Raw genomic sequence first — 16,645 nt, 5'->3', positions numbered from 1 at the left:
TAGGGTGGGGGTGTTCTTAGGCAGTTCTAAAGTGTTTGTGAAGAGACAATTTATATTCTATTGATTCTAAAATTCACTTTTCTTTTTTCACATTATCTGTGAAATCAGATTATACCATACAAATGACAGCATCTTACAATGAATTGCTGGTATTTTTCTGTCTTAGCAGTAATAAAATTATAGTGTTTTCTACAATCAGAGATTAAAATACTACAAACATGAATTCTTCTCTTGTCATCAAAGACAATTTCTTTAAAAACCTCAGGAAAAAAGCTGCTAGTCTGCTTTGAATATCACAATATACAAAAGCAATGAATATATTTTTCTTTTTTAAAAAAATCCATAATTATTAATTCAAGTTACCACTCCTCAACAGAAAACATACAAGAGTCTCATATATGAAGTCACTATTTTCTGGGCTTGATTTCTAAACTAAGGAGTGAACTCTTCTTTCAGCTCTTAAAGCCGAAGATCCCATAATTTTATTTATCAATATTAAGCTTACCACAAAGTTTCTCATTTCTTCTTTTCTACCCAACGCTGCTATACAGTTCCAAAATTAGCAAGTCATAAAAAAGTGGCCAATAGTTTGTTCACTGTGATATATAAGAACGAGGCTTAAAAAGCAGAGATTCTTGGGAAATAAGGTCTTGAAAAACTCATCACTACTTTTGAGCTTTCACATGAGAGAATAATCTTAAACCACTTTCTACTATAGACCTTCTACTATGTGTTACTAAAATATGTGGCTTTATCATAATCATCACCTGCTGTGAATACTTAGTTCAAAAAATTACGCAGGTTATCAATTTTACTTCTAAGACCTATTTTGATGCTGGTTTTTCCAGTGTTTTCACATTCTGTTATTTAAAAAAAAAAAGAAAGAAAGAAAAGGAAGAAGAGAAAGCAAGGGAGAAAGTTAGTTAAGAGTAAAATCTGCTTAGTGGGAGCATTTAGAGTCCCTAAGAAGCTTCTCAGTGAGCATCATCTCTTTCTACTTTAACAGTTTATTAAACTGCCTAACACACATGACTTCTGAAGTGAACTGCTTTTGTGGGCAGGCAATATTCAAGTACATATACTATCTAGTGAATTCTGATTTATAATAGGCCACACCATATTATCTAGTTTTGATATAATTAAGCAGAACTTGCTAAAAAAAAAAAAAAAAAAAAAGTTACCATAATTAAAGAGCTCACAGTTAATTTTATACTAACACCTGAGAAGGCTTTAAAAGCGGTAGTTTCCTTAAAATTCTAGAATAGAATTTAAGAAATAGAATAAAGTATACACCAAGTACTTAACTTTTGTTGTTTGTTAGGCTTGCTTTACTAGAGAAAAAAACGGGGGGACTGAGGAAAATAAGACTGAGTAGACTTCTGAGCAGAAGACAGATAAGGAAGGTAGACAATTTTTTGAACCCTGGAATGAATCTTACAGTGTAATTTCATTGCTTTTAAAGGCTAGACATAGCTTTTGATGAAGACAGCAGAAGGGATCTCACCTCAAGAAGCCAAACATAAAGTATGTAGCTTCGGCATTTGCAGTTCTGCTCCAACAATGGATAGTCATAGACAGACCTCAACATACCTTTCATAAAACATCACTCACATTCTTATAAAATACCCTATCATTCTGCTAAACTATGTAAAGCAAGGTGCTGGCTGCCTTATGATCAGTCGTTAAGTGTATTAATTATTCATGTGTCTCAAAACTATGTAAGTGAAATAAAAAGGGTACCAGAAAGCAAGCAATAATAATGACTTCAGGCAGTTAAAGCCCCCTTTTGTCTCTGCTAGAAAACCACCCGAGTTGCTTAAATAATGCAGAATCTTTCTCCACCACTATAAACATATCTGACATTAAAAACAAAAACAAAAACAGTAACAAAGAAAAAAACAAAATCTCTGCAATTTGTAATTTCTGAGATGTCAACTTTTTCCACTGGGCTATAGTTTTATGAATTCTCAAATTTAGACAATTCTAAAACTAAAATTTAGACATTCTAAAACTAAAATACATTTTAAAGTAAAAATCACATTTCCTAGTTGTGTCAGACAACTTTCTCTACTAGTATACTATAGTATTATTAACTACCTTAATTTTGGTTGACATTAAATTTTACTTGAAGATGATAAAAAAGCAGCAATGACAGGGATACCTAATACTAGAAATACAATAAAACTCTGAGACAATACACCTGTGACAAATGTAAATTCTGGTAAAATGTGACTGACAATTGGTTTCTGTCTTCTGGCCACTCTTATATTCTTAAATAGATACACTAAAAATAATCTTTTGTGGAGAAAAGCAAAGCAACAAATGGCAACCCCATCTGGAAAACCAGGAAGTTAAGACGAGTACCTGAGTTTCCAGTATTTCCCTGCTCGATCTCCCTGCACTTGATGTTACAGGCACCACCACGAATCCCCAAATTTTTGGAATAGCTGCTGTTTTCCAGAAGTTCCAAGACCCAGAGTTGTCTCTATGAATTTTTAAGTGGGAAGAAACTACCACAGCCAGGCAGTGCCGTCCATACAGGGATATTCTAAGTGGCCCAGCAGGACTCAACTCTTACTGGCAACAGGCGCTGGTCTGCCATGGTCACTTCATCAAGTTCACAATAAAACAACTCTGAATTTTACATGATGGAATTTTTTGGACACTACCTAAAATTTTATGGTATAGTTTTACTGTACCATTTCTCCCAGTTCAAGACTTCACATCCACACTTATTACTGGGTATCTCCCCATTTCTCTTGTTCTGGTCTTTGCCCAACACTCTATTCTCTTCTGAATGAAAGAAACTTTGGATCTAGTATTCAAGATTTAGAAAACCCACTCTTTTTCAAAGATAGAGTGAGCATTATATAATACAACCGATACTTTGTAGAAAACATCTATAAACTTGGACAGGAACAACAAAGTGTAATACTTATATCTAAGATCAGAAATGTCCATGTGTTCCTATGCTATATGGTATCATTTTTTTCAGTCACTTTTAAAATGAATTCACTGAACTGTATCATGATATCCCCATTACTAGGTTTTTAATCTAGCAGCCCAACTTACCCGGACAAGTGCATCATCTATGATATGGTCACGTCTAACTTTGAGTCTCAAATATGGATTCAACTGCTGTCCTTGAACTAAGCTGTAGAGAACAGTGATTCTTCGTTCACTGTACATGCGAATTCTATTGTCATAATATAATCCCAAATTCTTTGTGACAGCATTTAATATAAAGGGACATGTCATAAAAGAGAATTTGTTCTCTGTTTCTACTTTGAAAAAAGTATAATCTTTATCCATTTCTAGAACCTCATTCAGTGGTTCATTAATAAACTCTTCAAAAGGGATAAGTGGTTTTCGACAATCCAGGGTTTTAACACCAAGTTCAGTTTCCAGGGGGTCCACTCGAGGACCTTTCTTGTTTCTTCTTTCTTCTCCCAAAAGCTCCTGAAGTGTCAGCTCACTGGATTCAGGGATGGGCTCTTCATCATCTTCTTCATTGTGATTTGTGTCCACTTCCCCTCCCACTACATTTGCATAGTAAACCATTTTCAAGCACTTCGAAGCAGCAACAATGGCATCATCATCGTTCACTAGATTTCGACTGTTAAATTCATTGCTTATGACTTTGTAAGTAATAAGTTGCTGAAATGTCTCCATCATTCTCCGAATCTGGTCTGCATTGTATTTAGACCACAGTCTGATCAGTTTTCCTTGGGCTGCAAGGGGTAGCTTGCTCATTGCTTTGCAAAATAATGGCAAAGCCATTTCCAGATATTCAGGACTGTGGAGATTTCTATTCTCCATTACGATAATGAACAAATTCAGATAATTAGGATCTCGAGAGTATACATTGTGATACGTCAAGTCACATTCCACGTTAGGTGACAAATATACAAGTGCATTGAGAAAGGCAGTTTCAATTTTTTCATTAGACAGCAATCTGGTGTAGACCCTTCTAATGGCATCAATATCCACAGACACATCATCAGGGCCTACTTTTTGCAAATTGTTGTCTCCCTGTGAGCTATCACCTATCCTTGAGGAAGATGCTTCTGAGTCTTCTTCCATAGCAGCAGCAGAACATGCAGCTTTTTCCTTTTCATCTTCATCCTTGTCTTCATCTTTTGCTTGAAGAGATTTCAGTTCTTCCTTGGTATGTTGTTTAACTTTCCGGAAGCTCTGTACCAATGCCTCAGCACTAGAAAAAACTCTTCCAATAACACGAATTAAAGGGGAATAATCCTCTCTTTCTCTACATAATTCAAGAATTTCATATACCTTCTCTTCTGTTAAGTAAGTCACATCTAGAAAATCAGAGGAAAAAAGAGAACATTTATTTTCATAATATGCATGTTTACCCTGTTGCAAAAAGTTCTAATAAAAGTAAAACAGCCAAACATTGTAGTCTCAACATCATTTATGATATACAACTCTAAAAGTATCTAATACTTAGATTCAGCAAACAAAATTCAATGCTTACCTATTTTTTTCAATGAACTACCTACACCAATGACCTCACCCATGCTTTTACATTCTTTCAACAATGCATAACTCTTAATGAGATCAGGAGAGTTTAAACTTTCTTTATAATCAAGATATCTATTAATGTATAGCTTTATTTATAAATATGAACCAATATGTCATATACTGATTAATCATAATACAGCTCTTAAAACCTCACTGTAGAACAGAAATACTACTAATCTTCTGAGAGTTTTCTTGTTTCAGTACTCCGTTCTCAAAAGACTGAGAAGGCAAAGTCTTAAAAGAAAGGTTCCTTCAGCATCTATGTATGTATTAAAAGAAAACTGGTTCATTTTGGGTCTTCCTAGTTTGTTCCAGGGTAGTCATTCTGTGAGTGATTGAGAAGAATATACCATTTCTCATCAGCTCTTGAGCAGAAACTGCTTTCTGCAGCCAGCAATCAGGTTAGACTAAGTCTCATAGAGTGACAGAAAATAATTTTTGAGCAATGAAAACAGTGCGAAGAAGGCAACTTATGAGCTGGCAAGCAGTGCAGAGACTATGTAGTCATCAAAATCTGTTTCCTCTTTTCCTGGGCACAGAGTTGGACCACATTTCCCAACTTTTTGAGATAAGTGTTATTTTCAGGCCAATGCTTTCCCCCTTCTGGCTAACAGGATGAAAGATATTTTATTTTACAGGTAAAAACAAATGATATATTTTGTGTACTGACCAACATAATACTGAGAATAGTCTTAATTCTCCCTTTCATCAATAAAGTGACATACTTATCATCATCAGATTAACTACTTAAGGGGTTAATTTTAGAGGCACACAATCCTACCTCCATTGTGCCAAACATACCTTTATACATGTACTATACAACATGTAGAATTTTTAATGACTCCCACCTCTGCTATAATATATCTGTTTCACAATGAAAGACAATATAAAATGTAAGTGATCACTGAATGGTCTCCAAAAATTGAACCACAAAAATACCAAATTTTATCATACTAAGGATCTGATCTGTGGCCAAGCTACAAGAGTGTCAACACTTGCAGTTTCTTTTATGGGCCTTAACTCTTTAAGAACTAATTCTCAGGTTTGTTCTATTAAGAATATATAAGCATCTTTTGCTAAACATCAGTAACCTTTTCCCCAAAAGCGTAAAACCACTGGAAGTCTATTTCTCATTATTTTCATTGAAAATTTTTATAATACCTTCTTCCAAGACAATGCAAAACCCCTATCTAATTTCCCAAAATGTAACAGAAAATTAAGACATAAAACACTTTGCTTCCTGAGCAAGTCATAAGCTTAACAAAGACTTGCTTTGCATGCAGTAATATGGCCTGTCCTAGGGATCACGATTCTAGACTCACATGTCCTTTGTTGATATGTCATGCTTTCGGAACATCTTCAAGTGATTCTGACAGTCTACTAATCCTATATAGAATGTACCTATACTTTTTCCATGTAGTGTTTTTTGTTGTGGTTGCTGTTGTTGTTTGAGATGGAGTCTCGCTCTGTCGCCAGGCTAGACTGGAGTGGCACGATCTCGGCTCACTGCAACCTCTGCCTCCTGGATTCAAGCGATTCTCCTACCTCAGCCTCCCGAGAAGCTAGGACTACAGGTGCACACCACCACAGCCGGCTAATTTTTTTGTATTTTTAGTAGACATGGGGTTTCACCATGTTGACTGGGCTGGTCTCGATCTCTTGACCTCGTGATTCGCCCGCCTTGGCCTCCCAAAGTGCTGGGATTACAGGCATGAGCCACCATGCCTGGCCTGTAGTGTTTAATATGTTAAACTGAATTTTTCAGATATATAGATAAAAATTAGTCAAAAAACACTGTAATTAGATATGAACATTCATAAAGTTTGGTTTACTGATAGAGGTGTTCTACTGAGAATATATTAAATAAGACATTTTTTGTAAGATTTCTTGTGATAAATGTGTCCCTGAAAATACTCAATCTTTTAAATTCTGCACTTAAAAACCTTTTACACAACAAGAGTTTGGTGCAGACTACTTAATAGTTACGCAACTTTGTGATTAGTGTTAATAAACATAATTAATAATCAAAATAAGAGTACTAGTGCAGAGACAGCATTTCTAATTTCTAATATATGATAGTAACTGTAAAACACTGCAAAAACAAAAACAAAAACAAAACAGTAAAGAACAGGGAATAGTACCAGTAGCAGATTAGAAAGTAGGAAAAAGGAAAGGTCAAAACTGCTAACTAATGCAGACTTCAGCAAAAAGAGGTGGGGGCATAAAGACCGGATAAAGCCACACAATAAGCATCTCTAAGATGGAGCATGTGGCCAAAAGAGCAGATGAGTACATTCCTCATGTATCACACCCCCCCCAGCTGGCTGCATTCCACTGTGCCAGCACTCTGCGTTCAGTTACTGGTACTCTGTGGTGCACACTTACTGGAGAACTGTGTACAATAGAGTCAATGCAGCTTCCACATTATACTGACACACTATATATATAGACATTTACCTATTTTTCCACAGTGTGTGAGCTAATTCATGAAACAGAACTATACACTCTGAAGCAACAAAGTTGTGTAAAGTGACGAAAATAATTCTATTGTGGAAACAGTAGAGGTTATAACACAATGCCACTTCATTAATTCTTTCAAACTTGATTCAGATGATGTTACTGAAAGTTTTAGAGGCAAATGCCTCTAAAATTCTGTCACTTACACGTCATAAACAAAAAGCTTTCTCTCTTAAAATACAATTGCCTCTGCGTGTGTATGGGGGTGGGGGTGCAGGGGCGCTAAGCCCTGGCAGTCATTCAAAAATTTGATTACCGTGTTACTAATTACATTCACTGAGGAAAATAACTTGGAGTTTTAGTATTAGCGACAAGGTAATCGAATCCTGAATTTTGGACACAGGACCATTTAAAAAACAAAAGACCTGAGTGAAGATTGTCATTGGTAGGTCACCACCCTTGGCAGCATGACTGTACCAAATGTTTGTGAGGAGAGTGAGAAGCATATATTTGAAGGAAATGTAGAATTCTCACATAACTATCACAAAATTTTGTCTTGCCTTCTAAAATGGAAAAAAACCCACTGCTTCCTCTTCCTACTTCTTTCATCACATCATCCTGAGGTTCCAGAACTCATGCCAGATACTGAGTCCAGTTATTCTATAACTTAAATAGATGTTGTGGCCTAGTTTTGGAGATTAACTATCAATTAATACTTTTTTTCCTAAGAATTTTAAAAAGTTCAAATCCATCTATTAACAAATGAACTTTTGGCATATGATCTGCTTCTAATTAGCAACGATTAAACCTGTAAAATGTAGTTATTATTCCTGTCCTTTACCAAAACAAAAAATTGGTTCTACAGTATCAAAATGTCTTAATGTCACATAAGAAAAAACAAATAAAAACTCATACATTTAAATCTCCCACATGGTTTTCAGCCAACAATTCTCAATTAAAAATAAAACATCTTACCTTTAAAATCAATTCTAGTGCCTTTCTTGTTCATTTTTATCTCAGAGCAGGAGTTGTTGGGGGCACCTTTCGAGTTCTCAAGGTAAGCTGAGCTTGCTCCTTTCTTGGAGGGATGAGGATCACAGAGTTTTGCATTAATCTTATAAAGCTCGAGGGCTTTAATAGCTGCTGCATTATTATCCATACGAAGAAAAGTTGGACAGGAAGCACAAAACTCATTCGTGCAGGCTTCATTTCCACAGCCCTCAGTTAACTGGTGGTAGTAGCGTTCTATTAGATGCTTTGCAGCTGCTCGCTTCCTGTACCAAACAGTCAAACAATAAGCACAGTGATTAGTATAGCTGTCATGTACAAAGCCCAACAGATCATCAAGGCAAAAGTTAGTCAAGCACTGAAGTGATTAACCTGTGTGCGAAGATGAGAAGTAGAAAATGGAGATGCACTATTTACCAACAACCCCTGACTAGTGAAATAGCTAATAAATATTTTCTAGGATATGATAAAGAATGTCAATGCTTACTGACTGCATTAACAGAGTATACACTCCTTTGGTTTAAAAGGGGGGAGGGGGGCTCGTCTGATGGTATATGTGCTTAAGTTGTTTAGTACAACAGCTGAAAAATCACCAGGTTTACAGCTAAGAGTTTTAGGATTCTATCATTTTAAAAATTAGCATTAGGAAAATCCAGTTTTCCTTTACATAATCACTATTTCATTTTTAACAGTTTGTAAACATTTGACTTACAGTTAACACAGAATATCTATCTGGAATAAAAACTATTTTTCCCAATTATCAACCACATGGGAGACTTAAAAATAAATTTGTAAGTGGAATATCCAAAGCTACTGAAAGAAAGTGGCTGCAGCCTGAGTGAGGTAGATCATGACTGTAATCAATCCCATAACTGTGGGAGGCTGAGGCACGCAGACTACTTGAGCCCAGGAGGTCAACACCAGCTTGGGCAACCTAGTGAGGCTACTCTCTACAAAGTGTTATTTTTTTTTAAATTAGCCAGGTGTGGTGGCATGCACTGTAGTCCCAGCTACTTGGGAGGCTGAGGTGAGAGGATCACTTGAGCCTGAAAGTCAAGGCTGCCATAAGCCGAAATTCTACCACTGCACTCCAGCCTGGGCAAGAGCTAGACTTTGTCTCAAAAAAAAAAAAAAAAAGGAAAATAAAAAAGAAAAAGAGGCTCCAAAGTATATAATCTTAAATCTAAAACTTGTCACTAAACCTCCTCCTTAGTTCCACATTACAAGATGGAGTATTTTAAGTTGCATCACTCAAAATCTTATATTCCTTTTACTCTGTGAACTTAAAGTACACAGATTAATGTCCTATTTCAGCTGTTACAAGAGAGCTACCAAAACTGAGGAAGGAATTATGTGATCAAGTAAGAAGTTAGATGACATTATCTCTATATTCAACACTAAAGAGTCTGTACTTCTACTAACTGATGATGAGAACACCATAATTTCAGTAGAATAAACTACTGGATCCAAAGAAACGTAAGTCATAGCTATTCCTTTTGGTCCCAAATTCACAAGTATGGAAATAAAAACTACGAAGAATCAAAATTATAAGAAAAATAATTCAGCTAATTTTCAAAAAATTCACAGAATTATCTTACTAACATGTAGGACTAAATGACCAATGGCAGAGAATTTACATCTTGCTAATCATGAGAAACTCAGTAACAAGACAGCAAGTAAGTGAAGAGACAAATGAGATCCAATTTTGTCTCAAAAGAAAGACTTTGACTGTCTAAACTATGCAGGTAGGTGACAAAAAGTGACAATTCACACAGATTCAATTCATTCTGGTGCTTATATTTTTTCAAATGTTCCATGCAAATTTACCACTCACTGCATGCAAACAGAGAAAAAAGAAAACCCACAAAGCACAGGTAAAAATTGCATAAACATGACTTAGAGACATTTTGTTATCTATGAAGCTATAAACAACCCAACCTGAAAATTAAAAACTGTTATCACAGATTTATCACTATGCAAAATATGAAAGTGAAAACATGTAAAAATAAAAGGGGAATGGAGAATCCAGAAACTTTAAAACATACATTGTTAGTCTTCAGTAAAGAAAGGGAGATAATGTCATGTTCTCCCAAACTACAGTGACTTCCCTGGTGAAAATGTAAACAGGTATTTCCTTTCTGGAGGAAAATAGTGAATACGTATCGAAAGTCTTAAAAACATGAATACCACATGAATGAGATTCTACTTGTGGAAAACAATTTGACAATTTTACAAAAATGCAGTTTCCATATCTGAATAAAATCAACATGTTTAATAAAAGATTACTTAAATGAACTGATAATAGGTCACACAATAAAATAAAACCTATCAAGATTGAATCTGACAAGGAACTGCCTAGTCTTCCTGATATATCACTAACTGACAAAAGTCAGTTACAAGGTAGCAGGTGTAGGATGAACCCATTGTTATTTCAAAGCATTAATAGCATTTTCTCTGGACGATGTGATTAAATTAGTTTTAAAACTTCTTTCATCTTTTGATTTCTTATTTATTCTTTCCATAATAAGGATGCTACTTGCATATTAAAAATTAATAACTATAAGGGAAAACAACAGTTTTAAAACTTCATATACATGATTTGAATGGCCCCAAGATATATTAAATTGTCTCTGATTTTTAAAAAAATTATAAAAGTCAAAATACTAAGATAGATATTTTTAATGTGAGCTTTTATACTAAAATAACTTCCCCAAAACCTGTCAGATACATAGTACTTCTTTACATACTACATAGTAGGAGAGTGATCAGCACAAACAGAATGAGACTGAAAAATCAGAAGACCTGCATTAAGTGTCATCCTTCTGTCCCTAAGTAGCTGTAGGATCCTAGGGAAATAACTGTCTGGGCCTCAGTTTTCCCAGCTTTATGAGTCCCTTCAGTTCTAATTTTAAGTTATTTTATGTAATAGGGAGGTGAACAAGAAACCAGTATTTGTTGGATGCCTGATAACATATTACACACACTGCGGGGCACTTTGACATAGGTTATCTGAGTATCATGATACTGAGGATTATCTTCAGTCCACAGCCAAAGAGAGAAATAGAACTGGAGTCAAATCACCAAACCCAGATCTCAAAGAAAGTACACAACCAAGACAAGAATAGGAGTCCAGGAGTCTTTCAGCTTCAGAGTCTAAGTCATTTTGACTATACTGTTTTGCAGAAGGTGATTCATTTCCAAACAATTATTTTTTAACATGAGTAATACTGAAGAATTCTATGGAAAAAAAATCTCATAACTAATGTGCAACTGGGAAAAAAAACTGAAGAATCATAATGTGAACCTCACATTTATGCATATATCTGGTACCACAAAGGTAGACCAAATTTCTTGAGGAAATGGAACCACCACATTCTGCAAAGCTAATTTATCTCTAATTTTCTGAGGACCTATGTGCTATGCATTCTATAGACATTCTCACGTTAGAGGGGAATAAACCTTAACAGTTAAGAGCTTGCATTCTGAGGCCAGATGCCCAAGTTCACATGATGGCTCTACCTCTTAATTAACTATGTGACCCTGAATGAGTTACCTGACCTTTCTGTACGTCAGTTTCCTCGTAATTTAAGTGGTAGTATCTACGAGCATTCTCATGATGAGAGTATTATTATTCTTCACATTATCAATTGTGAGAAAATTAAATGTGTTAATATATATAAAGTGCTCAGAACACTGCCTGGCATACTAAGCACTATGAAAGTGTTAGCTACTACTATTATTGTTGTAATTGTTATCACCCTCACAAGTGTATGAGTTAGCACTATAAACCTTCATTCTGCTGATGCTCAGAGAAATTACATCAATAAGTCATTCATCTAATAAGAGATCTGAACTCAGCTACTAAATTTGAGCTTTTAATAACTATTAAGAGGAGGATATGAAAGTAGACCCCTGTATTTGATCTGCCTTTCTGTGCCAAGTTAACAAACAGTAGCTACACTGATGAGACAGGACTAAAGGAAGCCAGGTCAGAAACTCCATGTTAATGGTGGAATCAACTATATTAAGCATTCTTCTTTTTCCTCACTCCAATGACACCTTAATTTATCTGACCTCATCTGTATTACTATCTAATTTAGGGTATGTAAAAGGCATACAAAATTTAGAGCACATAAAGGGGCCTCTATGTTGGAAAAGTATACACTAAACGACTTTTTGGTATAGTTCCTGTGCAAGGTTAATCCTTGTACCATATGGTTTACCAAATCATAGCTCATGAGTCAAACCGAGTTCATCACCTATTTTTGTATGTCTCTCAAGCTTAGAATATTGTACATATTTTAATGGCTGGAAAAAGTTTAAAAAAGAGTATTTTGTGATGTGAAAATTATATGAAATTCAAGTTTCAGTGTCCATCAAGTGTACTGGAACATACCCAAGTTCATTTATTTATAAATATACTATATATGATATGCTTTGGCTCTGTGTCCTCACCCAAATCTCATCTTGAATTGTACTCCCTTAATTCTCATGTGTTGTGGGAGTGACCGGGTGGGAGATAACTTGAATCATGGGGGCAGTTTCCCACATGCTGTTCTTGTGGTAGTAAGTCTCACGAGATCTGACGGCTTTATCGGGGGTTTCCGCTTTTGCATCCTTCTCATTTTCTCTTGTCAGTGCCATGCAAGAAGTGCCTGTCACCTTCGCCATGATTCTGAAGCCTTCCCAGCCATGTGGAACTGTAAGTCCAATTAAACCTCTTTTTTTCCCCCAGTCTCAGGTATGTCTTTATCAGCAGCGTGAAAATGGACTAATACAATATACTATATAGTTTATGGCTGTTTTTCATACTACAATGGCAGAGTTGAGTATTCTAGGCCTGCAAAACCTAAAACAAATACCACCTGCCTTTTAAAGAAAATGTTTGCCAACCCTTAATTTAGGATGTTATTTATCTCTGCCCTCCAGTGACCCTGCCATCTAATCATTTGGTCTCTTAACTCTCTCTCTCCCCTCAGCAAATAAGTAAAATAAAAGGTGTACCTTTCCCCAAGTATTATTAAAGAAAAGAGGAGAAGAGGGAGAGAGGGAAAGAGGGAAAAAGAAAGTAAGGAAAAGGAGAGGATGCAAAAGAAAAAGAAGGAAAGAAAGGAATTTCCCTGATGAGGTCCCTTTAGCAACACCTTATCAGCTGCTCATAATCAAAATTCCTGGAAGAGGAACTATAGCTTTACTTGCCATAATTTCTTCACATTACCTTGACTTTTCTTTTTACTCAAAAAAGTATGTTATAATGTGTTGATTTTTAAAATAAAAAAAACTTTTCTTAGTCAGCAATGAAGGTCAAGCGAGACCTTCTAGTAAAAGTCTTGTAAAGTTAGACACATGAAAATACTTATCCATTTCAAACAGACAATACTTTCCAATTTTTATTTCTATGACTGAATTAGTGGGACAGTGCTACAAACAGAAGTCCTATGGAATAAGTCATATTTGGAAGGTCAGTTTACCCTAGACAACTTGACAGCAATCAGTTTAAAAATGGTTTCACCTAGAGGGCTGTGTACTGATGTTAGCAATTAACTTTGAAAGGCATAAAAATTAAGATGGACTGATGATACAAGGATGGTTATAAGATAAAGCAATGTAAATATTAATGGCAGAATCTAGGTGACAGGCATATGCGTGTCAGCTATAAAATCTGTGTTCAACATTTTTTAGTTCCCACATATCAGTGAGAACATGTGATATTTGTCTTTCTGTGTCTGGCTTAGTTCACTAAAAAAATGAATTTACAGGACAATTGGAATATAAGCAATGAATACAAGCACTAAGAAGATGAGGCCATAGACAAAGCTGCCAGAAAGTGAAGATGTGACAGTGAACACTGAACAAATAAGATTAGAATTACAATTAGAATCAGAAATGACAAAAGAGAAATATGAACTGTGAGATGCAATATAAAAACTGATGGTGAGTAAAGCAAAGAATAAAAAATAAAAAGGGAAAGATTAAAAGGAAAACGTGACTATAAGTAGAGTGACCTTTATATTTACAGAAGGTACAGCAGAATGAACATGTGAGAAGTCTAAAAAACAGATATAAAATAGAAACAACTCAAGGCTTATATAATTAGTCTATAAAGCTAAGAAACACTGCTTAGTAATTTCTCGTAAGTGGAGCCTCTTTATTCTTTCTGGGATGTTGCAAAACTCCATTCCATCTCAAAGTTATTTTTAATGTAAAAATTTGTAAGAGTGAGCAATGGTATCCTAAATAGTTCTAGGCCTTGTAGAAATAGATTGTAAGAGACATCTGTGACATAGCTATATTCAGTACGATGTAGGGTCTGTTACAATGGGATGAAATGAATTTAGATTATTTCAAGACTAAACCTACAATTGTGAACTCTTTAGTACCATGAACCAAACAAAAACCTATTAAATATAGAACAAGACGATTTTCATGAAAAAATAAACACAAACAAATCAGTATTTTCAAGTGTTTGAAATATAGGTTAACCTTTAAGAACTGTTTTATTCATTTTTATAGTCTCAATGTCCAGAATGCTTGATATATGATAAAAAAAAAAAAGTAAAATTACACAACTAAATATTTATATAATTCATCTGTAAAATGAAAATCTGTTTTAACGTGTCATATTTCACAGTTAGGAGAATAAAAACCTCAAATCAACAAATTAACTTTACATCTTATAGAATTAGGAAATGAAGAACAAATTAGACTCAAACTTACCAAAAAAAAAAAAAAAAAGGAAATAACAAATTACAGTTAAACAAAATAGAGAAAAATAGAAAATTTTTGCAATAGAAAAAAAAAAATCAACAAAATTAGGAGTAGCTGTTTCATTGAAAAGATCAACAAAATTGGCAAATTCTTAGACTAAGAAATGAAGAGAATAGACACAAACAGCAAAAATTGGAAATTAGAAAGGAGATACAACAACTGCTGCCACAGAAATAAATAGGACCATAAAAGACTAATATGAACAACTATGCCCCAACAAATTTGATAACCTCTGAGAATGGATAGACACATCAAACCCACCAAGACTGAGTCACAAATACATACAACTTCTGAATGTACCTATAACTATCAGAGATTGAATCAGTAACTGTCCAACAATACCAGGGCTTCACTGAAAACTCTACCAAACATTACTCTTTGAAAAAACTAAAGAGGACAGAACACTTTCAAAATCATTATGATTTTGATAATCATAGTAATGCTAAGTAAGCATTACTTAGATATCAAAATCAGACAAATTTACTACAAGAAAAAAGAATCCCTAATAAATACTGATGCAAAAAAAATCAACAAAATACCAAGAAACAGAATTCAACAATGCATTAAAAAGAACATCCTTTTGTGATTTAAAAAAAGGCCAGATATGGTGGCTCGTGCCTGTAATCCCAGCACTTTAGGAGAGCAAGGTGGGCGGATCACCTGAGGTCAGGAGTGTGAGACCAGCCTGGCCACACAGTGAAACCCCATCCCTACTAAAAATACAAAAGCTAGCTACGCACGGTGGTGGGCACCTGTAATCTCAGCTACTCGGGAGACTGAGGCAGGAGAATCACTTGAACCCGGGAGGCAGAGCTGGCAGTGAGCTGAGATTGCATCATTGCACTCCAGCCTGGGTGACAAGAGCAAGATTCTGTCTCAAAAATAAAAACAAAAACACTCAATTTGCTAGAAAGATATGGAAATTACTTCAAAATAATGAAGGCCATATATAGAAAGACCACAGCTAATGTTATTCAATGATGAAACACCGAAAGTCTTCCCTCTAAGATCACAAACGGAACAAGAATGCACACATTCACCACTTCTACTCAACATACTATCAGAAGTCCTGCCAGAGTCAGCAATTGGGCAAGAAAAAGAAATAAAAGGTATTAAATGAGAAAAGTAAGAAGTAAAATTACTTCTGTTAGCAAATGACATGATCTTATACGTTGAAAACTCTAGCCCACCAAAAAGAAAAAAAACTGTTAGAATAAAGGATACAGGATATAAAAATAAAGTTACAGGATATAATAATAAAGTTACAGGATATAAAAACCAACATTAAGAGTTGCATTTCTAAATACTAAAAATGAAGAATCCAAAAAGGAAATTAATTTTTAAAATCCATTTAAAATGAAATCAAAGAGTAAAATACTTAGGGAATATTTTCAACAAGGAAATGAAAGACACATACATTGAAAATTATACAACATAGGCCAGGCGCAGTGGCTCACGCCTGTAATCCCAGCAGTTTGGGAGGCCAAGGTGGGGGGATCACGAGGTCAAGAGATTGAGACCATCCTGGCCAACATGGTGAAATCCTGCCTCTACTAAAAATACAAAATAAATTAGCCGGGCTTGGTGGCACACGCCTATAATCCCAGCAACTCGGGAGGCTGAGGCAGGAGTATCACTTGAATCCGGGAGGCAGAGGTTGCAGTGAGCCGAGATCGCGCCACTCCACTCCAGCCTGGTGACAGAGTGAGACTCTGTCCCTTCTCCCCCGCCCAAAAAAAAAAAATTATACAACAATGCTGAAAGAAATTGAAGATAATATAAATAAATGGAAAGACATCCAAGTTTATGAATTGGAAGATTTAGTATTGTTAAGATGGCAATACTACTGAAAGCAATCTGCAGATTCAAA

At 35.2% G+C, this 16,645-nt stretch overlaps 1 protein-coding gene and 1 long non-coding RNA gene across 29 annotated transcripts in view; one reads left to right on the top strand and one right to left on the bottom strand.

Annotated features, from left to right (window-relative positions):
• The window catches only part of UBE3A (ubiquitin protein ligase E3A), a 102,695-nt gene that overhangs the window by 32,165 nt on the left and 53,885 nt on the right, over positions 1-16,645 (bottom strand). For all 28 annotated transcript variants that reach the window (XR_013395173.1, XR_013395174.1, XR_013395177.1 and 25 more), the window contains 2 exon segments: positions 7,975-8,273; positions 3,073-4,319 (listed from right to left, as the gene is read on the bottom strand). Coding sequence is in view for 22 of the 28 variants with exons in the window: in XM_015141693.3 (XP_014997179.1) it covers positions 3,073-4,319; positions 7,975-8,273 (1,546 nt within the window). In the remaining 6 variants the exon portion in view is untranslated.
• Positions 1-16,645, top strand: part of LOC114679324 (uncharacterized) — a 139,619-nt gene that overhangs the window by 88,649 nt on the left and 34,325 nt on the right. Inside the window, exon 6 of the long non-coding RNA XR_013395450.1 lies at positions 12,646-12,709. This is a non-coding gene — a long non-coding RNA (uncharacterized LOC114679324). The remainder of the gene's footprint in view (positions 1-12,645; positions 12,710-16,645) is intronic.

The sequence above is a fragment of the Macaca mulatta genome, chromosome 7 (assembly GCF_049350105.2).
Source record: "Macaca mulatta isolate MMU2019108-1 chromosome 7, T2T-MMU8v2.0, whole genome shotgun sequence".
In the NCBI taxonomy this organism is placed as follows: domain Eukaryota; kingdom Metazoa; phylum Chordata; class Mammalia; order Primates; family Cercopithecidae; genus Macaca; species Macaca mulatta.
Note: the sequence above shows the minus strand (reverse complement) of the source record. Positions and strands in the feature narration are given on the sequence as shown.